The 27,474-nt window shown below is 41.2% G+C and overlaps 1 protein-coding gene across 1 annotated transcript; it reads left to right on the top strand.

Moving 5' to 3' along the window:
- On the top strand, positions 1-25,791 carry LOC133836703 (uncharacterized). Its single transcript, XM_062267293.1, has 7 exons — positions 1-880; positions 19,400-19,509; positions 22,998-23,096; positions 23,722-23,857; positions 23,927-24,063; positions 24,828-25,053; positions 25,559-25,791. The coding sequence occupies exons 1-7, from the start codon at positions 823-825 to the stop codon at positions 25,789-25,791; spliced, it is 999 nt and encodes a 332-aa protein (XP_062123277.1). The 5' UTR covers positions 1-822.
- The last annotated feature ends 1,683 nt before the right edge of the window (positions 25,792-27,474 follow it).

The following is a 27,474-nucleotide window of genomic DNA, read 5'->3' as shown; positions in this document are numbered from 1 at the left end:
TAAACGCTTGCGAAGGGCACAACAAGTGCACGCGTGCGAACTGCCCAGGATTCGTTTAGAGATTTTTCAGTTTTGTAGAGCCAACCCAAAGGAGCCAGAACATCCGCACTGCAGGCGTGTAGTGTAGTGTAGAGTGAGTGCTGTGCTGTGCCGTGCTGTGCAGTGCTGTGAAAGGGAAAGTGCAAAGCAGGTGTGAGTGCTAGCGAGCGCGTGTGTGTGTGTCTGTGTGTTTAAAGTTAGCAAGTGTTTACCCAAAGTTGACACAACAAAAAAGAAAAAAAGAAGAAATTTATTAAAGCACAGCAATAAACCGCTTTACACCTGCTCCACGTAGCTCCATTGGCTTTTGGCTTTGCGCGCGATTTTATTTACTCATTTTCAAAATATTCTTTATCGACGGGAAGCTGCGCGGGTCTCTTAGACAACTTGGCGAAAATGTAACTCCCTCAATAAGCGAATATTCAGTGTCGGCAAACAAATAAAGTTAATTTTGTGCACTCGATTGGAAAGCAATTGCCGTGTCATATTGTGTGCAGTGCGATTAAAATGAGTTAAATTGGTGCCAAAGAGAAAATAGTGAAAATCATTTGTAAATGCAACGCCACCGATTTGGTCAATTTAATTAATTATCATAATTGGCCCAACTTGAATTTTGTGAAGATAATCAAAACCCGAGAGAGAGAAAAAGTAACAGATCAGTTTTCGATCGCTATATTGTTTTGTCGAGTACAACTTAGTTTTGTGCATTTCGGAATTAAAAACCTTGAAACCTAAACCTAATTGGAGGACGAGAGAAAAACAGCAGCAAAACCAGCAGCAAATATGTATTACTTTTGGATAACTGTTTTATGTCTAGGATTACTAGGAATTAAGCCAACAAGTAAGTGAAATAAAGTTTACACTTCGCATGTTAATTTATTGGATTTTGATAAAGATGAAAACCATTGTTAAACCAGCAGTAAAATTTGATTACTTCAATAAAATGAGCTCTCATTTAGTGTTTAATGATGTCTTTATTCAAACTGGTTTGCAAAATATTGCCAGTATGCAATTCGATTACACAAGCTTCTTAAGTTCTTAAACAAAGTAAAATACTTAGCAGGAAAGTGTATAATAAAGGGATTGTGGTCATGCGTCTATTGGCATGCCGGAATCCTATGAAAGGGGCGTACTTGCAAATTTATGCAATTGCTTAGAGCTTAAGTCGAGCCTAAGCTGCAACCAACAATATTTGAATATTAAATAGCTTGGCCATAGCTTATGGTACATAGTTTTGGTTTTCAAGCAAAACCTCATCTTGGTCAACAATTTATTTATAAAATTTAGCATTTAAGCTAAAATATGCATATGCAAAAACAAGCCCAAGCTTCCTGGCTAATTGCAAATGGTGCGCAGGCATGTAAACTTCCCTAAACTTACGCTCCCCAAAAATTCCACGCCATTGCCAGACGTGTTGATTTTCTTCGAAAAAAGCAAACCGACCTTGGTCAATGGAATGTCACGCAGTTGGTCAGAAGTAGCCTCAATACCTCAATACCTCACACAAGCTGCTTCCTGTTAGGCTGCTCTACTCTGCCCTGCACCTTCTTCTACGTCCGCCTTCAGCTACAGCTGCTGCTGCTGCTGTGACTTTTCTGTGTTTTTTTCATAAGTCTCATGAATAATTCAGAGCGCACGCTTCGATTATTTACTTCATAAACATTCTGCTACGGTCATGCCATCGTCTGTACCTGTGTGTGTGTTTCTGTGTTTGTGGGTGTGTGTGCATGGCATGCCCGAAAGAATGTTGTTATTTTATAGCTTGTACAAGTTTTTAATTTTAATAAATGGTTGGCTTTGGCAAACAAACATTTTGCACTTGCCACTTGCCATGCCACATGCAATAAAGCAACAAAGCAACGCCACACTATACTAAGAGCGAGCTATTTTATTTGTGCTATTCATTAAAAGTGGTATGCGGTCTCTGTCTCTGACTCTGTCGCTGACTCTGATTGCATTGGCAATTCGCGTACCAAATTAATTGGAAATGCCATCGCCACAGATATGCGCATTGGCAATTTATCAGTTTTAACAGCATAACGGCATATCAGATGCATGTATGTGTGTATGTAGATATGGGCAATTTGATTTGATTACCGAACCAATAAGCGACTTGGCTGTGCACATTAATTACGATGCTGAAAAGTATGCCACAAAATTAAATTTAATTACAGCTTCATTTGGGGGGCGAAAGTTAATCAAAAACTCAATGAGCAGCTCGTAAAAGACAACAGCTTCTCCCATCTTGCACCTTACATCTCCTCGTATCTATTACACGTTGTCGAGGCAACGTAATCGCTGGAAAATTAATACGCCAAGGAGTCGCTGAGTCAGCAACACCGAAGAGGAGAGCGTAGCACAATCAAGCAGCATGAAGTGAAGCAACAAGGATCGGTGACTGTGTCGTAAAGCACGTTTGGGCAATATTACACCGCCAATGGCTGAGATACGAGGCAGCATCATATAAAATGTGCTGTTGCCACAGTAAAATCAATTTCAAGTCGTTAAACGAAATGAACCTTATAGAGAGCTGCTCTGCGTTTACCCAGGGCTGATTTCTTCTTGCGGAAGTGAAAGTTTTCCACACACGCACACACACGCACACACACGCATACACAGAAAGACACAACACATTAACAGGTCTGGTCGTTGGGTGGTTTTCAAAATTTAAAAGCGAGAAAATGTAAGTTAAGAAAATGTAGCGACGACGAGTCGACGAGAAACAGAAACTGATGCGATTATTATTGATTTTTTTTTTTTTGTGAGTTGAAATTACTCGAATTGAATTATTCATGTGCGTGGTAGAAAGTGCTGTTGACGGCGTGGCATAGCTGCCAGCTTTTATGAGCCTAATTGTATTTAGCCATACTACACATTCAGCGACTCGCTGTTGTCGTCAACTACGTATTTATGTATTTGTTTTATTTTGGCATAGAAAAGGTTCGCACAGTCTAATCAATACTGCCTCCGCACTTATTTATTTCTATTTGCATCGCTCTCAAATGTCAAATTCAATTTGGAAATTTAAACAAAACATAAATCAATTTGGCTGCATAAATATAGACACACACACACACACACACAAACGAGGCAAAAGAACGAAGAACTATAACTGCATTCGTGAAATTTACATTTAAACAAATATTATGACAACCACGGGCAACAACAGAGTGCTGTCAGCAGCGATGGCTGCGGGCAAGGGCTGGCCTTCGTTGCGTATGCTTAATGTGCGCACATGTCCATATAAATGTAATAGTTATAAGAGGCAGCGAGAACAACAACAACAGCAACAACAACAACGATAACAAGGCAAGTGTGTGCTCTCTGTGCAACCTCAATGGCAGGTCTCGCCAGCGGCAAACCCAAGTTGTGCACACACAGACGACAAACGACAGAAGACAGGCGGAGAGGACAGGCACAAAGACAGGCGGGTTGAAAGAGGATTTCGCCTGCAGCTGACTGACTCACTGACTGACTGACTGGCTGACTAACTGCTCGGCAGACTGCGTGATGGCTGCTTGGCCAGAGTTGCCTGAGTTGCCTGAGTTCGCTTGATTGTCTAGCTGCTCGTCAGGCGACATGTGACGACTTTGACAATCCACAGACCGCCCGTCGCTCCACTGACGGCTCTTGCCGAGATTTGACTCGAGCAAAGAGACGTTGCTGGCATATCTAATGAAACATTTTGGTCGAGCAGCAGCACGACCACAGGCAGCTGTCTTGTCACCACACTTTAATGTACTCGAGACTTTAAAACTTGACTCTGCCAATATGTATACTTTACATAAGCATTATGGAATGTCTATAAATTGTTGCCGAAATATGTGCGCCATGGGCAAAGTTTTGCCTGCCCTCCTATGTGTTGCCTGGCAAAGTGTCGCGACTGGCATCTTAGTGTCACAGTTAACTTGAGCGACTGAAATCAGATTAAAGTAAATATTACACATGGCAGCCAGGGCAGGGTTTTTGTGTGTGCGGTAATGCGCAGCATACAATTTGCACGAGCCGCAGGTAGCAAGAGAAGCGCTTGGCACACGACTCGAACAATTTTGCACAAATTTGGCGCAAAGACAATCAAAAAGTTATAAAACAAGCTTCGGCAAAACGAAAACAATGGCAAGCGGCCGGAATTTCAGTAAAGCCCAGATGCCAAATCAGCAGCAAAACGGTAAGACGTAAATGATGCTGAGCTACGACTGCGACTTGGAGTGGGGACATGGAATGTTTCGATAGGCCGAAAATACGGAATACCGGAATACACAGGGAAGAGAGTGGGCAGATAGGAAGCGTGTGTGTATCGAGCTGTAAAAACTTTTGGGGCAACTTTTTTTTTCCTTGGTTTTGTTAAGTTGTTGTTGTTCTTGTTGGCATTTCGCTTGTTGTGCTCGTACCTGGTCTGGCATTGCGCATACGCCACGTGGTGTTATTATCAGCCGCATCAGCGACGCCGTAAAGTAAATGCAAAGTGTGCAAAGTCTATAAACGAGCGTCAAACTTAAAAGCCCCAGGGTGGCAGCACCTCGGCAAGGACATGCGGCGTTCCTTCTGACAAGCACATGTACAGTAGACAAAGAAGAAGAAGGCGAGAGAGAGCGAGCTAGACAGCATGTGAGATGAGAAGTTTATCGGCGAGCAAAGCGTAGCAACAACTGAGCCTATCAAAAAGTTGCTCATACGACAAATTGTCAGTGCATTGGCAGCGGCTGGAAACACGAAAAACGAATTTTATATTTCAACGTTTGCTATTATTTGTATTATTTATGATGTCCTGGGTAATGTCGTTAAACTGAGGCCATTAAAAATGCTAGCGTGTGCTGTGTGTGAGTGTGTAAGTGTTTCTGGGACAGACGTCAGCTGGCTGAAGGCGGTAAAAAAAGGAAAACTCCAACACAAAACAATTATGCCTAAGTGCGACATCTCAAATATTCATGAAGCTGACAAGAATGCGTAGCATAAGCATACAAAAGAAACAACAAACGAATTTGACCCATAGTTGTGTCAACTGAGTGAATAAAACTAATGGATATGGTTTATCTAGTATACGTTATTTGCATATTTATTGCTCAAACAGAAGGCCAACCCAATTTGTAGATTGTTGTGCTTATCAAAAGTAAAGCATTTTTACAAACTTACAAATATTTAAAAGAAAATATTTAATGTGCTAAAATTACGCACTTTATTTATTAATGCTTTTCATTATTTGTAAATTAGAAAATGACTTTTACAACTCCAACTTTCGCTCTTTTAGCTATTTATCGAGTCAAGTCAAAAGCAAACGTAAATTGAAAACTATTAAAATGTCAGCAAATAATTACGCTTGGCAGAAGCTGCATAAATCTGATGGGGTCTTATTGCCAAATCCGCCACTAAAACGAACTCAGCCAGAGAGAATAGTCAAAAACTGCGAAAGCCAACGAGGCGTTTGCAGTGCAAAATGGTCATAATGTGACACTTGAAGCAAAAGCGCGCGAAATTTGCCAGTTGCTCTGGCTTCTGCTGCTGCTGCTGCTGTGCTTTTTGCCTTTGCCTTGAACTGTCGCTGTGTGAGTGGCGAGAGAATGAAAGCACTTTATCAAAAAGGATTTACTTGGCATGGCCGAAGGAGATGCTTGCATTTGCCTTACGCTCGGTTTGCTTCAGTTCGACTCGATTTTTTTTTTGCTTTTTACATTTTTAAGTTGCTGCCATCGCTGTGACAGTTTTGTAATAACAATAAACGCAAGAAAAGAAATCGATTTACCATTTTTCACTAAATTTATGGGTTTATTAAGAGCCGCACAGTTATTGTCCTTGCTGCCTTTTGTTGATAGGGAAACGCGCCCTTTTTTTGCCGTTTATATTATAAAAAATACGAAGAATAAAGGAGAGAAAAAAAATTACGTCGTGAGATTTTTATTTGATTGCTGGTGCCGCAAGGAAGCGGCTTCATGAAAGTTAAATCCGCTGCTGCTGCGCTCGCTGCTTTGATGTTGCTCTTGTGGCTGTTTTAATGAGGCTTAATAAGCAAGCCCCGACATTAGCAGCAGAACAAGAACAACAACAACAAGAACAGGAGCAACAGCAGTTGCAGTATAAATCTTGGCTAATTCAACCCAAATCACAAAAACGCGTTGGCATCGCCGGCAGACATTTGTAACTGGCAGACCCGAAATAAATTTCAAAAAGCCATAAATTGGCAAATGGCACGCAATGGGTCAGCAAACGCTGACAAACACTCTCAGCAACAGCAACAACAATGCGCTCTACAAAAATCGAATTCTGCTGGCCAAATGTAAATTGACTCCCATGGCAAATGACAAACAGCAGTGGAATGTGCTCAAAGCTGGGACTCGAATGCTGTGCAGCGAAGCGTTAATTATTCGTCCGAATACACTTATGAACATTGAGAGCTGCCGCTGAGCCCAATTTCCCCTCAATTTCAAATACAATTCTGAAGTCGAAATCCAAAACCCAAGACCATGCATAAGCCGACCAGGAATTTTCCGACGCATTCATTACTGGCCACATTTTGATTTTTGGCATAAAGTTTTTCGGGCTTTGGTAGAAAACTTTTAACAAAGGTCGAGAGCATTTTAAAGTCAAACGCTGCCGGCAATTCATGCAAAATGAATGAGGCCTGCTGGTTAGCAATGACAAGTTTAGGATTTAAGGGATTTAGTCGGACGCCTACTAAGCAGCCCTGTCCAACAACCGTTCAACCTTCCAAATCTTCCGCTCTCAACCTGCCAACCAGCTCTGGCCAGAAATGGTTCAAAGGCTAAATTGATGACGCATAAATTTGTGTGTGCCCCGAAAAATCTGAAAATACTTTGCCCACAAGTGTGGCCTGTGGTCAAGTCAAATAAACGACAAAACGACAACATCGCCAGGCGAAGAGATGGGCTAAATAGCCCCAACAACCATTCTCAATTTGGTACAGCTCTGTGCAAAGTTTAATTTTTAAAAGAAAACTCATATTGCTACAGGAAAAGGGTTTTCAGCCAACACCTACTACCCAAACATACACACATATGTATGCAGATGTAAACTTTTCAATTGTTTTAAGCTGTAATCATTTTTAAAAGAAAACTCAGATTGCCTGAGATGAGGATGTAAACTTTTCAATTGTTTGAAGATGTAAACATTTGAATCCATCATACTTTAAACTTTTCGCATTTAAATTGTCCGCAGTGATTTTCAAACATTCAACTTCTGACAGATGAAAGATGTTCGTACTTTACTGAAGCAATAGACAAATTATAAACTATTGAGGAGGAAGACCAATTAAATGTTTAATAAAGTACACATATTACTCTCTTTAAATTATAGAAAATTAATTATTAATTGCATTTTGTAGTTGTATAAAGGATAAGCAAAAAATTGTACTTTACTACAGTTGCTGTTTTTATGGTAGTAAAAAGAATAATAATCATAAAAAATGATAAACTTTAGTTTTTCTTTTGTTGCTGTGTTATGGTCACTGAAATATGAATGTGTGTAGTTCACATTTTATCACCAGTTGGACATCATCACTCATTTTTATGGCTGATGAGCGTGAAGCATGGCATATGAACTTTAAAGTTTATTGTGTTCATATTCGGTATTTATTATTTGTTTATTATTTGGCTTGCAGCGTGTGAAATGGAAAGGAAACGTTGAGAGTCATATTCACGCTGTTGTTGTTGCTGTTCAAACCATCTCGATTTGCAGTTTCGATGTTTGCATTTCACTTTCCCACAAAGCTGCAAACGTTTTTAGCACTTTTAAAGTGCTTCCAAGGCGGCAATGTGAGAGTAGTCATAACAATTTAATCACTGCCAAAGCGTAGAACAATTTCCAGCTCGAGTCTCTGCATATGTATTTTATTTTATTGCTATTACGCACACACACGACACTCACTCACACAGCGAAACAATTTGCCAGCAGAAGGCAAAATTAATTAAAAACGCAATGACTCTGCGATTGTGTGTGTTCGTGTGAGGGTGAGATTGTTTGAGTGTGTGTGTGTGAGTCTATGTGTGTAAATGATGTCGGCGTATGGTGGGAATTAAAACAAAAACATGTCTAGGCACTAAAAACTTTATTAAGCCTCAGCGCTGAGGCAAAAAATGACACATAAAATGGCCGAAAAAAAACAACAAAAAAAAAAGAGAAAAAAATAATAAAGGAAGCAGGAGACAGGAGAAAGGTTCGCTCTTAGCGATGGGGTAGAGTATACTGAGTGAAAAGTTAAACATGGGCGGAAATGTCACACATACAAGCCGCACCCTCCTACAGACACACACATACACACGCACACCCTCTATACATACACACCAAGAGACGCACAAGACTATAACAAGCTGGCAAACAAACAAACAATAACGACAGCAAATGTGGAAACAAAGGGCTAGAAAAGTTGGCTGACGATGAAGCTGGCAGCGACGTCAACTGCGACGGCAACGGCGACGTCGACTGTGACTGCAACTGCGACTGCGACTGAGCTTGGTGGAAAGGAAAAAAAAGTAAACTACACATTTTTATTATGCAAAGGGGACGCAAATGAAAGGCAAATGTTTTTGTTTTTCCACTCGGCTGCTGGTCTCTGTGTGTGTGTGTGTGTGTGCGAGAAAGCGTGTGTGTGTGTATGTATGTGCTCACTTGAAAGTATGTATTGTTAACGGGTCGCATAAAGGACTGCCAAGCGACTGCCTCACTGCTACTCGTGGTGAGTGTGTATGAGAGCGCCCTAAAGTAGGCAATAAAACACTAGCTGCTAGCTGGTGAAATCTAGGCACGCCCACAAACAAGACATGACATACAATAAGCAGCTGTGTTGTCAGTCCTTTTCCCGACTGAGCCCATTCTCCCAGTCTTTGATGAACAACTAAAATGGGCCAAATAAAGTGTTATTACTGAAAATTGACTCAGCCGCATGAATTGAGTGTGACAAACAACCAAAACGAGCAGCACTCTTTTCTTTTCCCTCTCTCTCTTTCCCGATAGAGTAAAGCGAAAATAAATAAAACAAATCAAGTGAAAGTACTGAAAGCCTTGCCTTGAATTAATGCATACAATTTCAATTTAATATTTAAATGGATTGCGAGATATGTACGTGTGTACCATACTATATTAATCATAAGCTTTAAACACAAGTCTTTCAAGCTGAATCTCTCTGGTGTATAATAAGATTATAACTACCAACGAAATTTCTTCTCAGCATATATTTAAAAAGAAATTGCGCATTAAATCTGCACATGGTGAGACCAGTAATTATGTATTTTGGAATTAGGCTAATATATGCCGGCATTAAATTCTACTTGGGAGTACATCTTTTAAATTTATAGTGATTCGGGTTAAGTTGCCCGGGAAGATAAACATACAGCTGAGACAAAGATGTCGACGGGCGGCTGTGACGATGCAGACAAAGTCGAGCCTGACAGCTGCCTAATTAATTTGACTGACTCTTCATGGAGCATGCTTTAGATGTTGCTGCTGGTGTAGTTAGCTCCTAATGATGCGGCTTATATGTGTGTGACTGAGTGTGTGTGTGTGTGTCTATGTTGTGAGTGGGGAAAGCCAGTCATTTATCTAACCGACTGTGCAATGGGCATGGACAGGACCAGCTGAGTGAGCGAATGTTAGGTATGTGTGTGACTGTGTTTGAGCTGTAACTGTGATGATTTTGCGGCTCTTAACAATGTTTAATGCCTGCAGTTAATATGCGGCAGGTGACTCGGCGCAACTCGATGCCAGAGTCAGAATCAGAATCAGAATCAGGAACAGCAACAGCAACGGCCTACAGCCTATTCGCTACAGCTGTTAATGAGCCCATAAGTTGATGATTTAGCAGCTGTTGCCGCCCACAAGCAAACACTTACACGCACACACACAGAGCCACGCTCAGACTCTTACTCCTAGCACACACACACACACACTTCTCTTGTATGAATAAAATATTTCATGCGTCAAATTCAATTAATATTATAAATGTAGGAAGCTTATGAATATTCGCAACGGCAGCAGTCTAAGCAAAGATACTTGACTTGCCGCCGCCTAGAGCACGAAGCACGCGTCGTATGCGTAATGTGTGTACCCAACTCTCAGGCTTTTGTGTCAATATGAGAGCTACGAGTGAGCTAGCTCACTGCTGAACTCATTTTGGCGCTTTATTAATTGCCACATTTGTGCAGTTTAAGCATTGGCTTGACTTTAATTAACGCAAGCCAATTCCAAGAAAGAAAACCCCGAAGCGTGGCAGCTAGCACGCATTTCATTGGCTTTACGTTGGCTAAGAATTTGTTTAGCAGTTTTTGTGTGGCTCACTTGGCTTGGCGAGCATTTAAAATTCTGATCCAAACTCAATGCCAAGTGCTGGGCTAAGCTGCTTAGTATTCATCAAGCTCTAGCTGCTGATGCTGCTGCTTCTGCTACTGTTGATATTTATATTGTTGCTGTTGCTGCTGCTGTTTTTGTGGTGCTTCACGCAACAATTGCCAGAGCTCAAGAGACGGCAATCAGCGACTGAATGGCGGACCACAGCCAAATCTCAGCGTTGCTCAATAATTGTGTATTATGTTGGCAACTCAAATACTCAACTGTAACAAGAAACAGCAAGAATATGCGAGAAAAGGCAGAAAGTCAAATATGCGTCAATTGGCAGCCACATGCGCACTCAAGTAAACACAATCCTTAAGGAATTACCAGCAAGAGTAATAGCACAACAGCAGCAACAACAACAGCAATATGCTGGAGTCTAAATCGCTGCTGCTTAGCTATAATTGGATTTGTGTGAGAGAGAGAGAGAGAGCAAGAGCAAAATGCACAAGGAAGCGAATGCAGAAATAAGCTAAAATTAAGCATAAATAATATATTATATTATGAGATATTATGAGATGTGCAAATTATCACGTAAAACTTTAAGAACTTGAGAACCTTGGAGCGCCAAAACTTTTTCACTGTAAACTACAAACAAAGCGAGACACACGACCAAACAATTTATGCAGCGCCGACTTGAGAAAATGGGCGCTTGGGAATAGGGCCCAGACAGAGTTTGGCCGATGTTTGTATTTCTTGAAAATGAGGAAGAGTACAACAACAACAATAACAACACGAGAGCCCACACAAACAGGGACACACTTGAATGCCCTAGCACTTCTGTCTGCCTGCCTTTCTGTCTTTCCGTCTGTCTGTCTGTCGGTCGGTCGTAGTAATTGTGGGCCCAATGCTAATGCCACCTTTGGGCGGAACGAAATGAAAATGCGTAAATTATTGATTAGAATCACCAAAACCAGAAGCCAAAAACCTGACTACATATAGATTTTATGATCGCCCCGACTGATTGTTACGCCTTTTGTGAGTGTTTTCTCCGCCTGGCTGAATATAAAAATATGCTAGCCCTTGGCTAGGGATTTGTTATGCGACTGGTATGAAGCCGGGACCATGGCAGGGTCTGGGTACGGTCACGAGTCGCATAATGAAGGCACTTTGCGTTGATTTTTAAATGGCGCCCGAGTCCCGAGGCAGCAGCTGAAATTGGAATACAAACAAAAGCTATGCTTGCCATTGAATGTGGAACTTCCTCTCTCCCACTCTCTCTCTCTCGCTCTTTAAGACTTGTGTAGCACACTAACACACTGCTACTCTTTGTTTCGCACAACAAGTTGACCAGCTCTTTATTGGCACTAAACAAATATGGCTTTATTATTGTGGTCATGCGTGTTCGACACTGCAAACTGCGTCATTTTGTGCTCCTTCTCAACTTTAATGCGCATTTATCGCTGTGCCAAATGTCAGAGCGAATCATTTATACCATCCTCAAATATCAAATACTTGTAATCACTAAATTCAGCCAGCTAGACAAGATCTGGCTAATGCTTTGCCCCCTGCCTAGTCCGGTTTTGTTGGCAGGCAGCAGGTGCTGTCAAATGTCATCAAAAAGTGTGCCCAGCATTTTGTTAAAAAAGATGAAGCAACCAACAACAATGAGCAAAAAAAAAACTACAGCAACGGCAACATCCTTGGGCCTGTGGGCTGCGGGCTGTGGCCTGTGTGCCAAGCATAAATGTCAATATCATCAGAGGACTCTGGATATGCCGCAGGTCCTGTGGCTTCCTCGTCTGTCGTCTGTCGCCTATAGTCTGTCGGACCATCGCTTGGCCCATGTTTGTGTCGCTGGCTTAATGCCTGTGTAGATTAGAGATAAGGGCAACATCAAATACTGGCATTTCGGCAATGCGGCGCAAGGAATTTGCTTAGGCAAATTACGTATACGTAACACAATACTACAGCTGTGGTTATACAAACAAGTTGAAATTTTTGGTTTTGATATCGGTCGCTGGCTGCTGTCGGCCAAAAAAGACTTGCCTAGCCATGACAGGCTTTAATTAATTGCCAGGTGGACCCACTTCTTGCCTTCGCTCGTTCTCTTCACCTTTTCAATTCAGAGTTTTCCTCAACCTGCTGAAAGTTTTCCATTTCAATTTTTCCAAAAACATCTGTGTCACACTGCACTGCAATACCACCGAAATAATAAATAATTTTCTGCTGTTTGTCACTTCGCTTCGCTTCGTTTCGTTTCAGTTCTATTTATTTGAAATTTTTCCACAGATTTCGAAATAAACAAATCCAAGCGCTGACCGTACCAGAAAAATATGTGGAAAATGTCACCAAAATTGTTTGTAGTCCGTATATCCTTTAACTGGTTTTTACGGGCATTTATCATCAATGATTTAAGCGCATTTTCCCAAATTGATTGTAAAATCCTTCAGAGGGAAATGAATAAATTTGTTCTGGCAGCTGGTAGCCGCAAATGAGAAGTTGTCAAGCTCGAACAGCGTCAGAAACTGGCATTAAAATTATATTATACATACACATACCATAACCACACACATACACAGGCACCCACACATTGCAGTTGCTGACAAAATTGCGTATTCGTAGTGTGGCCAACAGCCAAAAACTGAATAAAAATGAAAACTGAAACAGTAACAGTAACAGAAACTGAAACCAAAAGCGAAACCATTCGCGCAACTAATTTGCAATGTTTGCTTGTTTATTTTTCTGTCTGTCAGTGGCTGTTGTTGCTGTTGCTGGCACTGGCCAACGCATTAATAAAACATAATTTCGCTTAAAAGTAATTTAAGCACTTTTATGTGTTTGCCAACAACGATGTCGGCTACGTTGCCGTCTGTCGTCGTCGCCGTCGCTTGTCGGTTGCCTTTGCGTTTGCTTTTCATTTCTATAATGGTCTGCATCTTTACGAGGCAGGTACAGGCAGGCAGGCAGGTCCAGGTCCTGGTCGCACTCACTGGTCCGATAACTGAGGGCAACCCACACACATACACAGACACACACCAACTCACATAAATACTAACACACTCAGTCATAGAGTGGGGGGGCGGACTCTGTGGCGCATGACTAACACTCGTTATGAGATTCATGGCCTACATGTGTTTGCTCCACGGCCTTGTAAATGGGCACTGGGCGTGCTGTATGTGCCCTACGTGCTGGGCGCACCGATGGGCGTGCCGTGGTTGTGCTGCAGCCGCCAGAGCGTGCCCTTGAAGCCATTTTCTTATGTACTTACTTATAAACGGATTCTCTCTTTTTTCTTTCCGTTTTTGGTTTTTGTTACAACTACAACTGGCGGTCGGTCTGCCTCGGTGGCGGTCTGACTGCTTTGTTGTTGCTGTTGCTGTTGCTACTGCTGCTGCTGGAATGGTTGTAGTCACTGCCAGAACTGCCGGATGACCAGATAAAATTTTCAAAACGGGATGTTTGCTTCCCGTTGCGCTGGCACTTGCTTGTTTTGACCATTACATTGGCTACTTTTGTCGGCCATACTCATATACAAGGTTGGTTTTTCTCTCTCTTCTGGTTATGATTCTGTTACTGCTGCTGATGCTGCTTCTCTTTCGGTTTCTTGTGTGCGTATGTGCATGAAAAAACATTCACGCTGGTTAGGTTCTTTGATTTTTTATTTACAGAAACTGATTTCATTTTCCAAATGTGATAAAATAAATATTAAATTGAAAATTGTACTCGAAGGTACAAGGAAATCAAATGCTCTCAATAAAACTTTCTTTCAATTCAAAAGAACTTTCCACACACATACATCCATTTCATGCATTTGTTCACATTAGATAATTCTCTTTGATATATGGAAAACTAAAGGCCACTTATCTTCATGATGCCGACGACTGCAAGTAACAACTACTTAAAATTCACAGTACAGCCGAATAACTTTCATACACTTCTTCTCTTAGTTCCACGCCTCGTATACTCAACGTTGTTGAGCCGATTTAGCTTGCATAAAAACAATAGCTTAAATACTTATACATATACATCAGTTTATGTGTGTGCGCGCGGGTGTGTATAGATATATATTTTATTATATTTTTTCCGCACCCACCAGTTGTTCAAGGACCGTGCAGGCCACTTTCTTGCAAAGGACAACCATTTTTCTTGAGTTCTCTATTGTTGTATTCGTTTCCCTCCGAATGTGGCTGTGGATGTGTCCGTGTTTTGTCTCTCTGTCGCCCCGCTGTGTCCGCTACATATTTAAATTTCACGCGCGCATACACAAGCAAGGATAAACGGGATTTATATCCACTAATGCCTGTGATTTGTTCTATAAAATTACTTTATGCCACCGACACGTTGCCTGCAGACCTAACTTTCGTTTACTTTCCCCATCTATTTTTTCTGTTATTTTTTCATTCTTCTCTTTTTTTTATATTCTTCTTTTGTGCATAACAGCAGCAAAATCAGCCTAAATTTACCAAGCGACTGGCTTGGCAAAACATAACGACTTATGGCTTTATCCTTTCGCCTTGCTTAAACACAGCTCCTTGAACTTTTTCTACCTCTCTCCACCTCATCCTTAAAGTCGTTTAGGGTAGGCTTTTTAGCTCATGTGCTGGGATATAGGTTTATTATTACTGTTGATATTTCCTTGGCCTTTTGTCGTTGTGCAAATACACTATAACCACATTGATTAGGTTTTGACCATTGTCGATCAAGCATAAATATAAATTGAAAAGCCACAAAGTCACTCGAGTAAATCAATTAGAAACACACTCACTATAAAAAGTGCACAATATATCTGTACACATCCACCGCATTCCACAATACAACTGGAAACTGAAAAGTAACTGGGGCAAATCAAATGGCAATAATGAGCAGGAAAACGCCCTTAGAGTGGGAAAGACAATGCCTGCCTGTCTGTCAATCAGCCAGATAGTCTGTGAACTAATGAACTTCTGCAGAATGTGCGCATATTGCTCATAAGTATTACTCATTTCGTGAAAGAAGGGGCAGGGCAGGGGTGTAGGTCAGTCGTTGTGCTTGGTCTGCCAATCAACCATAATGATTCAACATTATATTGAAAAGCAACAGAGTGTCGGGAGTTCTGTCGGAGTGCTTGCTTGCTGGCCATGGCCAGCATGTAGCCCAAATGACAGACGGACAGGCCGGTAGGGAACGGACAGCACTCAGTGCTTACCACTTCAGCTGAAGGGCTATAATTGCGTTCTGCGTTGTCATTGCAACAGGCGTGGCACACACACATACACTCACACGGATAGTTACATATAACAGCGAGCGAGTCATCAGCCACAAATGTGGATCGCTTATTCGCTTTATTCTTTTGCTACATTCTCATTGGCGGGCTTTTTTCCACTCTCTCTTTTTCTATGTCCTTAGGCGAAATGTGACTGTTGAGCAGCTGCCAAAGTTCAAATATTGATTTAGCAATCAATTGAAAATATGAATACAATCGAGCAGCAGCAAATGCTGTTTATGGTTCTCTGCTCCAGACTGTTGCCACAGACATTGTTGTGCCGCCCCTTGTGTTTGTCTTTGCAACAATAATTTATTGATGTTATTGCAATTAGTGCCTAACCAGCCAACAGTTTACAGTAAACAGTTCAGCACAAAGAACTCGGCCATAGACAAAAGTTTTCATATTCCCAACTGCTGTTCACCTACCGAATGCCATCAATCAATTTATTTTATGGCTTTTGTTATATTTTAAACACAAGAATTAACAGCTCAAATCTGATGAGTACACAATTATATTTAAAGTTTTCTCTTGAGTAATTAAATAACATTTTATATGCGATTTGGTAAATCTGTTAATCAATCATTAAAGTGAACGTAATGCTACTAATATTGAATTAAAACAGCATAAACATTTATTGTTTATCTGAAATCAAAGGCTGCAATTTCGTATTTTCTGAGTTAAGCTGAAGCTATAACAATTTATTAGATGGATTTTGTGTCTTTAATTAGCAGCTCAAATCTAATGAGTTTTAAATTATATTTTAAATTTTCTCTTGAGTAATTAAATGACACTTAACATACAATATAGCAGAGTCTGCTAATCAATCTTCAAAGTGAACGTAATACTATTATTAATATTATTACATCTTTTTAATCTGCACTAAAATGGCATAAACATGAATTGATTAGCTAACGAGTTTAAGAGATTATATCGAATTTCGTACTTATGTTTAGAAATTAGTCCGACCTAAGCAGAAGCCAAATCAATTTATTTTATTGCTTCTGTGTTTTAAATACAACAATTAACAGCTCAAATATGATGAGTACTTAATTGTATTTAAAGTTTACTCTTGCGTAATTAAATAACATTTCGTATGCAATTTATTAAAGTCTTGCTAATCAATTATCAAAGTGAACGTATTGCTATTATTATTAAATGCTGCTAATCTGCACTAAAATAGCATAAACATCAATTGCTTAGCTTTCGAGTTCATATTTGTCTTAAAGTTAAATAAAGTTGAATATTAAAGGATTTCCTTGGATTTCTTAGTTATTTTTAGAAATTCTGGGAAATTTGCGTATTAAACTGAAGCCATATGCATATCAATGGCTTCCTAAACTCATTCCACATTTTCAAATAAAGCAGCAGCAGCAAATATGCTGATGTAGTTGTTGGCACAGCAGACAGGCAAAGCCTCGTTGGATAACTGCAACAGTTGTAGATTGTGGGCGGGCACGGCTCACTCTCCCTTGATTAATGTTGATTGATTGATTATTTGCGTTTTGCTGACATGCTGCACGCTTTATTGTCGCTCGACTTGTGGAAAATCATCAATTTCCGCTTGTAAAACACGTACACCACGTACAACAAAACGCTCGCGCTGTCGTTGTCAATGTGAGCTCATTTTTTTCCACAGCCACAGCCAAAGTCAAGGCGGCAGCAGCAACAAGCAAGAAGCAAGGACTTTAGTTAGCCAACACTCTGACGAACCAAGGAGATTCGCCGTGGCAGGCAGATTGTAATGAATATTTTTCTTTGGTTGTGGCAGGCAACGCCACAATAATTGCGGCGGGTGAACATCTTGTCAGAGGTTGCGACGCTACAAAGTTTACTTCGTTTTTCATTTTTGTTTTTTAAATAAGTATAAAGTATTGGCGAGTTGCCAAGTCTGGCCATAGAAATGGATGTTGAGTGTGGCGGCATTAATGCCAAATACTCGACACGATTATCCAGACAGGAGCCGAAGCAAGGCAACGGGCAAAAAAGTCAACCAACTCGTGCTCCAATTCGTTCCATGACTGTGTGCCCTTTGGCCCTTTTGTTGAATCATTGGAGACCGTGGCTAGGAGAAGGAGGTGTCAAATGTGTGAGAAAGGGAGGCGTTGATGGTTGGAGGCTGCAGGCTGCGGTTTGGCTGTCGAGTCTTGGCCAGCTGGGCATGATTGAATTTTCGTGAATTACTGCTCGTTAGCGTGCGGCACGAACACGTATACACACACACACACTCACATACACACGCACATACACACATACAGAAGGCAGATATGCTGAAGGGAATGCCACAAAACCAATGAAGGCTTGGCATGTTCGCTGTGTATTGCAACAAGTTGCCAAACCAAACGGGCAACAAGCAATGTTCCAATGTTTGACTGCTTCGCCGCCTTTCTGCCTGCCTGCCTGCCCGCCTGCCTGCCTGTCATACACTTGACGTGCTTCATTTCATTTGGTTTTCTTGTTTTCCGCTTTTTCCCATATTTTTCGCGCTGCCTGACACGTTTTTTACTTACTCAGTCGTTGACATTTTGCGTGACTGACGACAGCAGCGTGGTGTGAATAAATGAAAATGAAATTGGCGCCACTTTGTAGGCAATGTGTTTGCCTTCTGTCTTTTTGCCATTTGCCATTTGCTATTTGCTATTTGCCGTTTTGCCATTTTTGGTGTCTTAATTATGATTGGAATAACGGAAATGCTCGATGGCTAATGGATCGCAGCCCAATTTATTGATTCCCCGCTGCAAAGCAATTTGCTAATTGTTACAAGTTCGAACCAAGAACTTTCATCTCTGCCAGATGCCGTCGGTCATTTAAGTAGCTTTCGAAATTATCATTTTCTGAGCAGTTCAAGTGCCAATCAAAATGTTTTGCCAACAGTTTGCAACAGTAATTTAGCATTTAAAATATAAATTTCATACTTAACTTTTAATAACGCAGATTCAATGCAATATTGCCGCCGGAAATAACAAATAACCGTCGAAACGTGATTTATGAGCATATAAATTATTTACACAAAGATTAGTAGCTAATTGATTGCACAGCAATCCAAGTCTGATTGTTGAGTAATAATAAATTTCAATAAAACAAATAAATAACCCTTACTTGAAAGTAAGAGCTTTGCGAACAATTGATTTTTCATCTTATTCATGTTATTCAATGCCTGCACTTCAGCAACAAAAAAAAAAAGAAAGCAAAAACCGAAACAGGTGTCGTCAGAATGAAAAGCAGAATAAAAGCACCGTAAAACTGTGGCTGTTGCTGTTGATGGCCTTATACTCATATTTCCCAGCGAGGCACGTCACGAGCTTGGTGCATGCCCCACGTAAATATTTGACACTCAATGACTGTACACGTCCACTCACACAGACACATATTTCAGAATCACAAACACACACGCTCAGAGAAAAGTATTTTTGGAATGCAAGCGAAAAATTTCTCATGTGCACTTTGGCAAACAAATTAAGATTTATCGAGCCGGTCCGGGAGGTCAGCCCCGGGCCTATACTCAATAAACTGGCAATTAAAAGAGGTGGCTGCCGATGAGGTTCAACCGTGTTGGCCGCACTTAAAATAGACTGCATATTTGGTCATATTGTTGTTGTTGTTGTTGTTGTTTTTGCCTTCACTCTTTTCATTGCCGTTGCTGTTGATTTTGTTTTCATTTTTATTTTCATTTTCATTTTGCTTCTGCGTCTGCTTCTGCCATTTAATGGCGTTTCAATTAAGCCGCAATTGAACGTCGATGCGGTGGCGTTCTCAGAGAGAGCGGGTCGATGATGTGGTTGCTCTGTCGAGTCTATTTGCAGCTATTAAAATCGTGTGTATTTCCTTTATTTCCCATAGATGGACAATCGGATGTGAATGTTGAGCTGGTGGTGCCAAGGTATGTGGAGCGAGGCTCGAGTGCCACATTTAAATGCAAGCACAACGTGGAAGAAATGGTTTTATTTAAGGTAAGTTATATTCTAAATAAATTTCGAAAAATATGAACCATTTTATTATTTTCATTTTATTTATTTGCTGTATGAAACAACATTCGGCGCACGATCAAGTTATAAATATTTACTTTAGTTTTGTTTACTGATGTTGCATGCGATTTGGAAGTTTAAATTGAAAACGCAACGACGACAAAAGCAACTTCCTTTGCCTTGTACCACTTTGTGCAGAAAGTTTTTTGGCCATTAAATGTTCAGGTAGCTTCTGGACGTTGCATGCCACCATTTCGGGTAGGAACGGAGCAAAGGCAGAGAAATTGCAGCTGTCAAAGAACGGTTGCATTCAAAGAGCAAACTCCGCGCCGACTTCAGCCCTGACCCCGACTGTCACTTCCGCTGCTTCAGTTTCTGTTTCAGTTCTGTTTCTGTTTCAGTTTCGGTTTCAGTTGCGACAATTAATTTCACTTCAAGTCTCTTATTACTGTCACGAAACATCAAGGGACACGCACAGGCGTACAGGCCCCCCTAAAGGCAACGCCTTTGAATTTATGGCAAATGAGCTGCTTAGTTTTCCTGCCACATTGACCCCAACGGCAATGTCGAGTGCCTAGCGCCGAATGCCAGACTTTGGCCTGCATACTTTTAGTTCAGTTGAGCTCAGCTCAGTTTAGTTCAGTTCACTTCTGTTCTGTTCAGTTTAGTTTAGTTTAGTTTGGAACTTTGTGGCACTACAAATCGTGGCATACAAATTCAAGGCCAAGCCCAAGCACAAGCACAGCCACAAGCACCGCCAATGGCTCCTCTTACAGAGAGACGAAGAGTGGTGGAGGTTGTGCTTGAGGTTGTCGTTTTGTTCATTCTAAGTACCATAAAAGCGTACAAGTTTTATGGCGCAAAAATGCCACAAAGTTGAGTGTTTTAGAGCCGCACAACTTATTGATTTTTGTGCCCCAAACCATCTCAACCACTAAAACCACAAAAAGAAATGCCGAAAATGAGGGAATTCACTACCGAACTAATCCAAACTTTATGCTAAATAATAATTTCAAATATTCTAGGGCCGACGAATGTTTGAAACACAAAGAGAAAATTAAACATTTCAAACTGACAGATAAATGAAATCATTTGTTAAATATTTTCTAATTTAGTTATCGCTTTGCGTTGTTATTTCAAACCGTTTGTTTTGTTGAAGCTTTTACATAAAACAAGCTCATTACAATTCCTGTGATGGCATTATTCTGATTGCTGACAAATTTGTAGATACACCTTGCGGAGGCGAACAATTAGTTGGGCGCTAAAATAAGCGCAGCATTTGCCGTGTTTACATGTAGACATTAGTTTATTTGGTCAGTTGGCGTTGGTCGTCGACCGTTGCCCATTTTGGCGGCCGACTGCGACTCTGTGACTGCCTGTGACTCCAACTGTGGCTGTGGCGATGGCTAATTAGTATAATTGACTATATAACCGAGTGCGCTGGCTTCACTCCAGCCAACTCGTTTTGATTCGAATTGTTGCACGAAGCGTGGCAAATTGTGTGGAAGTGGCACTAAAAAGGCAATTAAAACGCAAATGCGAACACACTGAAACTCACACAGACTACCTTCTATATACATACATAGTTAGCAGACTGTGGGTTTTGTCGCGTCCGGCTTACACATGTTGAAGTACACTTTTGGGCGTATAAAAGAGTCGCCGCGAAAAAAAAAACGAAAAGAAATATATATACATACATATATACATGCATATATAAATTAAATAAACTAATTACGTTTCAAATGGCAGGCAGGGCAGACGCAGGAGGCAGCAGGCTCAGGTCCGCATTAACGAGCTTTTGATTTGCCAGTGGCACAGCGTACAGAGTGCAGAGCGTATACTGAAAATAAGCGGACTAATAAACACAATCAAAATAATATAAAGTCAGACCATGCCACAGCGGACACGCCAAAGCTAACACATGCCAATCTCATGCTTGCCTGCACAACAACAATAACAACACCATTAATGAGAACAATAACAGAGTAACTGAGTGGGTGGGGAGAGCTGGGCAGGCAACAGGAAAATGAGCTGTCGCAGGAGCATTGCGATCCCCATGGAGCCAACCGACCGACCAACTGACTAACTGTCAGATATGGCGGGACGAACTGTCGCATTCTGGGGACAGAGTTTGATTACTTTGTGATACCCACTTTAGTTATTAAGTATTATGATTGTAGCCATGGCACCAAAAATATAAGTGTGTTCATATCATATCGCAGGGAATTGTTTCAAAAAATTTCCACAAGTGGCTGATAAAATTTGATGCGCATTTGAAAAGGGGCAAAGCGAACGTGGTTACGACCATTGTGGTTGCATGTTTATGTTTGTTTTGTTGTAAGCGTCCCCTGTGTTGGGTTGAAGCGTGTGCTTTATCGATTGTTTCGCACACAATACACCACAATACACTCATGCGTGAGTAACTGCGACATTTGGGATACGAAATTACGCATACGCCATGTTTGACTGCCGTTTCACCATTCGTCGTTCGCCCACGACGCCAGCCACAGGCATATTCAAAAGGGACATTAATATTATTAAGTTGCATGCAATCAATGCAATTTGCGAGTCGCATGTCAATCAAACCAGCTACAATTTCACCTCAGTCTTTAATGGAGCAATAAGGATAGCTCTTTAACATGGCCCTTGTGCCATTGAGTTTAGCAGCGATCCGTTGTCACACTCGCGACCAAAAAAGTGCAATAAATAAATGTTGTGCGTAATTAAAAACCCTTGATAAGCGCCGCTCTCAAGGGTTGCATCGCGGTTCGTCGCCCACCCCAGGGCAGCGAAGCAGCCACGCAGGGGAGAACTTGTTCGCAGTTTTAAGTTGTGCATGAAAATTAATTTTCATTTGCATTTCATATTTGTATTTTGCAGTGGCTGCTTTAAGCCCGCGCTTCGCTGGCATCTCCTTCACTTGGCAACTTGACTGCAACAGTAACTTTTTGCAGTCATACTCGTGCATTCATGTCGCTTTCAGAGATCTCGTTTTTAATTACGCAACCAACACAAGTCCCTTCGCGCCACCGCCACCGCTGCTGCCACCGCCAAATGCTGTTTGCAACTGATGGCTGACTGCTGCCTGCTGCATGCTGCTGGCATTTCAATAAAACCTTCTATTATTTACTGTTATACAGTTTAACGCGCAATTTAATTGTTGTGTTGCAAAAACTTTTGTGCAACTTGTTGCAAAGTTAAATTGTATTGCAATTATATTTTTTTTCTTTCTATTTTTTCAGTTTTTTTTTTTAGCAATCGCATTAATTTTATCATCAGATTTTTTTTTTTGTTGTGCTCGGATTGTCTCCCAAACATGATGAATTATTTAATGGTTATTACAATTACTCATGTGTACGCATCGAGTGACAGCAAACATCAAAATTGAGGCAGTTATTCAATCACTGTCACACACAGACCGGCTATCGAACATTATTTTTAATATTGCCATATGAATTTTGGTTTGATTGCAGGTGACATGGCTAAAGGTTGACAAGGGCAAATTCTTCGAATTTATAAATGGACGAAATCCGCCCTTTCGCAATTCAACTATTGAAGGGGCTGAAATCGATGTAAGTATCTAAGAAGCTGACTGGCAGAAATACCAAAACCTAACATTGCCATTTGATAAGTGAAAAAGTGCCTCCAACATTATCGATCGTTTTTGCTGTTGATATACAAAGATAGATACGGTCACATAGTGGCCAATTATTTATAGTTACTTAATGTACGACAATGTTTGAATATCTAAATCAATATCTGTTAAATGTCATGAGCACAGTGTTCGCGTTATTCGCTTTACAAGTTCTCTTTTCGAGTGCAGCAACGGATTGTAATTGACTTTGATTACACTCTGAATTATTAAGTAATTTTTCCGTACAGAGATTGCTTTTACGTTTTACTCCAAACATTCAATCAGCAATTTGTGTACACTAAAATATTAATTAACTCAACTGCAAGTAAACAATTAAGGTTGAATGCGGCAAAGGCTCGGCGAAGAAATGAGCATTGTGTTTATTTTTGGCTCCATCGTTTGCATAATGAAAGAAGTTTTTGTGGTTCATTTTGGTAAATTACAATTAATTATTATGTAATTGCACACGAGTTTATTAACTCGGTGGAGATGCGATGAAAGTGTGGATTAATCAACTGTGTGTAATTTTGTATCATATTCTTAATGTTATTTTTATTACACAGTGGGAACGTTCGAACGAAACGCAGGTGACGTTGAAGAATGTGCAATTCGATCTATCCGGCCAGTTCTATTGTGAGGTCTCGACGAATACGCCCATCTTCACCAAGCCAAGCGGCGATGAGCTGATGAGCGTCTACTGTACGTAACAATTGTCAGTTGATTTCAAAGGAACATCCCCTAATTGTTGCTATAATTTTTCTCACACAGTGCCTCAAACAGCGCCTCCCACTATTAAGTTCCGCAAGCGCACACCCTTCGCCATTGGCGAGAAGCTTTTTGCGCTGTGCAACACAACCCGAGGCAGACCGGCGCCTCACATCACCTGGCTAATCAATGGGAAAAAGGTGCGTATGCGTGATATTTAATAATCGACATTGTACATATGTTTCTTTTGTATGGGCGACTGTTGAATGTATGTATGTGGGTGAGTGTTTGTTTGCGTGATTCAATTTTATTTTACAAAATGATGGCAATATTCGTTTGCAGCCAAATTGCATAATGGCTGGACAATGCTGGCCGGATATAGATATGAAATGGCTGTCAGGGGATGTCGAAATGTCAGTGGTTCTGCATTAAGATTAACATCAGTTTAAGCCATTTTATAATTATGGCCTACATGCGCGGCTCATGGAGCTTTCATTTTAATTACCCAGACCCAGACCCAAACTCTGGGTCATCCAGCAGCTGCTGCTCCTTGGCAAAAGGCAACAGCAACAGTGAAAGAGAAAAGGAAATGAAATATAAATAAATTTATTATATCTGCCGTTGGCGCACAGAATATGGAAAACTCTAAAATGAAATTTATTCATAAACGCGCACCCAGGCGGCCAGCAAACTGACCGGGTTTTGCCACTGTATGTGTGTGTGGGTGGGTGTGTTTGTTGGATTTCTGAACGATAGAGAGAGAGAGAGCGGAGAAGGATGTACAAGTGAGGCTTATGGGTTGGGAGTAGTGGGACTGTACCCACTGTAATATAATCCATTTTTAATTTGCGACCGTATGCAAAAGTTTGACATTGAATTGACTTTTATCCGCTCTTTATTTAACATTGCAATTTAACATTCATTATTATTATTTTGCACCCCAAAACAACAACTAACATCGAAGGTGGAGGAGAAATATGTTCGCACGCATCACGTCTACTCATTCAATGGCAAGCATCAGCGTCGCACGCAGCAGCAGCAACAGACTCAGCTGACCCAGCTGACTCAGCAGCAGCTGCAACATTACTATCAGCAGCAGTATTATAACCAATATCAGTCCCAATACCACGTACCCCACCTCATGGATCGCTACGACAAGAGTTTGCGCTGGGGCGGTGCACGCCCAGGAGGTGAGTACAATAACCGCTTGCTCAACTGGTGGATACTCTATTATTGTGTCTGAGAGATGGTGGTGGGGGGAGAAAAGTTTATTGTGAATCAATCTAGGAGGAAAATCGCTGCCAGAGGCCAGCTTAGCGAAGCTCGGAAACATGTGTTGCAAATCGACTTAAGAAATGCTAAATTTAGGATGAAATTTGAGTTATGAAAGTGAAAGTTTGGAAACAAAAGTTTTGATTGAGTTGCAGACAAAGTGACTTCGGGTTTTTGGCGCTGTAAATGTGCTAAACGTAGAAGGTGATTGACGGAAGTATCTTAAACCCATGGATTCATGTAGCATATTTGACAGGCCTTCACAGTTTGTCGCATTATTATGTATTGCAAAGAGAGGGACAATGCAGTAAAATGTTAAATTGCGTAATAGGTTGCTGCATTGCCAACATTGACACTTGGCAGCTGCATCAATATTTGCTTTAATTAGCTGCATTGTTAACGATTGTGACTTTGCCATTGCAGATGATTTCTCACACTTTGCCCCACATCATGGACACGATGGACATGGCCATCATGGTGGCGTTGGCAGCATCTACAATAATCCGTTTAGCTCGTTGGCCAATTACCATGACTTGGGCGAGATACACGAGATACATCAGCGCAACTATGACATGAACAAGAAGCATATGGAGCAGAAGAAGCAACAGCAGATGGAGATGAAAAAAACACAGGTGAGTCTCAAGCTAGGCCATTAATCACGCTAGTCCTCTACTCCATCGTTTTGTGTCTCCTTTGGGATGCTTGGCATAAACTGAATTTTATTTATGAGCTGTACAAATTAAAAAGCTGCAACTTTTAGCTTTTAGCTAAGCAGCCATTGAACAACTCCTGAAAGTATGCAATGTGCAAAGTTTGGCACCCTTCACCCCAGCTCCAGCTAACCCCAGGAATTTGCCGGTTCCCTCTCCGCACACTCCGCACTCTTGTAGTCATCTAGCTGCAGGGCTTTTGGTTTTGGTAAGGTTGTCTTGCTTTCTGTTTGGTTGTCGGTTACTGAACCAGCTGCTCAGTGCCCGGCACAAACTTTTCATATTCTTATCAATTTCCCCAGGTTGCGTGTGTGGCGTGTTTATTAAAGTTTCCTTATCTACGGTCTAAAAGGATTTAGCTTGTGCCGGTGCCGGTGCTTGTGCTTGTGATTGTATTTGTGTTTAGTGCTTTGGCTTGTGCTTGGGCCGCGATGTTGGCACATTGTTAAAAGCGTTTGGCTGACACGCTGCCGTTGCTTATCCTTGCAACCTTTTGCCTTTTATTGTGGAGCGTATAAATAAATTTTGTGGCATGGCTGCTCCATTCCCCCCATTCTCCATTCCCCATTCTTGGGCGACCCTCCTCGAGGAGCCGTGTGGCTGTTGGAAATGTTTACGTGGCGCGATTGGAAGTGAAACGTAAATGAATGCAATAAATTATTTACGCTCACCTGTGATATTAAAAATCAAGAAGGAAAACTTTTCCAATATACCAACTTTTTCAGCGCAACTTTCAAAGCCATGAACATGCGTGTGTATGTTATGTAGAAGTATAAGTGCCGCATGTACGTGTGTATCTCTATGTGTGTGAGAGTTTCAAGTGTATGTGCTTGAGTCTTTGAATGCGAGAACAAGAGGTCGTGGCGGCAGTTTAATGACAGGCAACGCCACAATTCGCCTGGCTGCTGCCACTGCTGTTTTTCGCAGTTCTTTGAAGTTGTGTGGTCGTGCGCCGCATTCACATTACACATACGCCACGTGGCATGTTGACTTTTGCGTAGGCCAGCTGGGAAATGACAAGCTACATGACAAGCTACAGTTGTGGCAAACTGCAAGAGAATTCCAACGAAAAATGCAACTTCTGTCCCCAACATTCTCACACACTCACACACAGTCGACATTTTGCCGAGCAAATCATTTGACATTTAGCAGTTACTTCTTACCTCCACACAGCATTAAATATCGAGTTGATTTCCTGCCAGCAACAGTTTTTGCATTTCCGAATTCCCTTGGGGTTGGGATGTGAGTGGGAGGCGGTGCTTGCTTAATTTAGCCGTAAGTGAAAACCATGATTAACACACGCGCCATTTCCTTGCCTTGGCTTTCGGAGGCAATCGGAGCACACTAATTGCATTTTCCATTTGCAAAGGCGAAATCAAAAAGGCAAATGCAAAAAGGCATTTTATAAATAATTTTCCACAATTCAAAATGCTGCGAGTGCAATTGTGAAAGTGTGGGAAACTAATTTCGCTGAAAACTTAACGTTAATATGTAATAATTTATATCGAAAGAGCACGAGTTTGCTCACGGGCAAAGCATAAGCCAGGTGCCCATGTGCTGTGTGTGCAGTGTGCTGTGCATGACCTGCAGCCTTGAAATGAACTGAGCAACATTACAAACACACACAGA

Source organism: Drosophila sulfurigaster, chromosome 2R (genome assembly GCF_023558435.1).
Source record: "Drosophila sulfurigaster albostrigata strain 15112-1811.04 chromosome 2R, ASM2355843v2, whole genome shotgun sequence".
NCBI lineage: Eukaryota > Metazoa > Arthropoda > Insecta > Diptera > Drosophilidae > Drosophila > Drosophila sulfurigaster.
This window is presented reverse-complemented; position numbering and strand designations above follow the sequence as displayed.

What these genes read in the sequence shown, in the direction of transcription:
- LOC133836703 (XM_062267293.1), top strand. Translation starts at nt 823, where the DNA reads ATGTATTACTTTTGGATAACTGTTTTATGTCTAGGATTACTAGGAATT. An exon ending in TTGAAGGGGCTGAAATCGAT is followed by an intron (nt 23,097 to 23,721) that starts GTAAGTATCTAA and finishes TTTATTACACAG; the next exon opens with TGGGAACGTTCGAACGAAAC. An exon ending in GGGCGGTGCACGCCCAGGAG is followed by an intron (nt 25,054 to 25,558) that starts GTGAGTACAATA and finishes TTGCCATTGCAG; the next exon opens with ATGATTTCTCACACTTTGCC.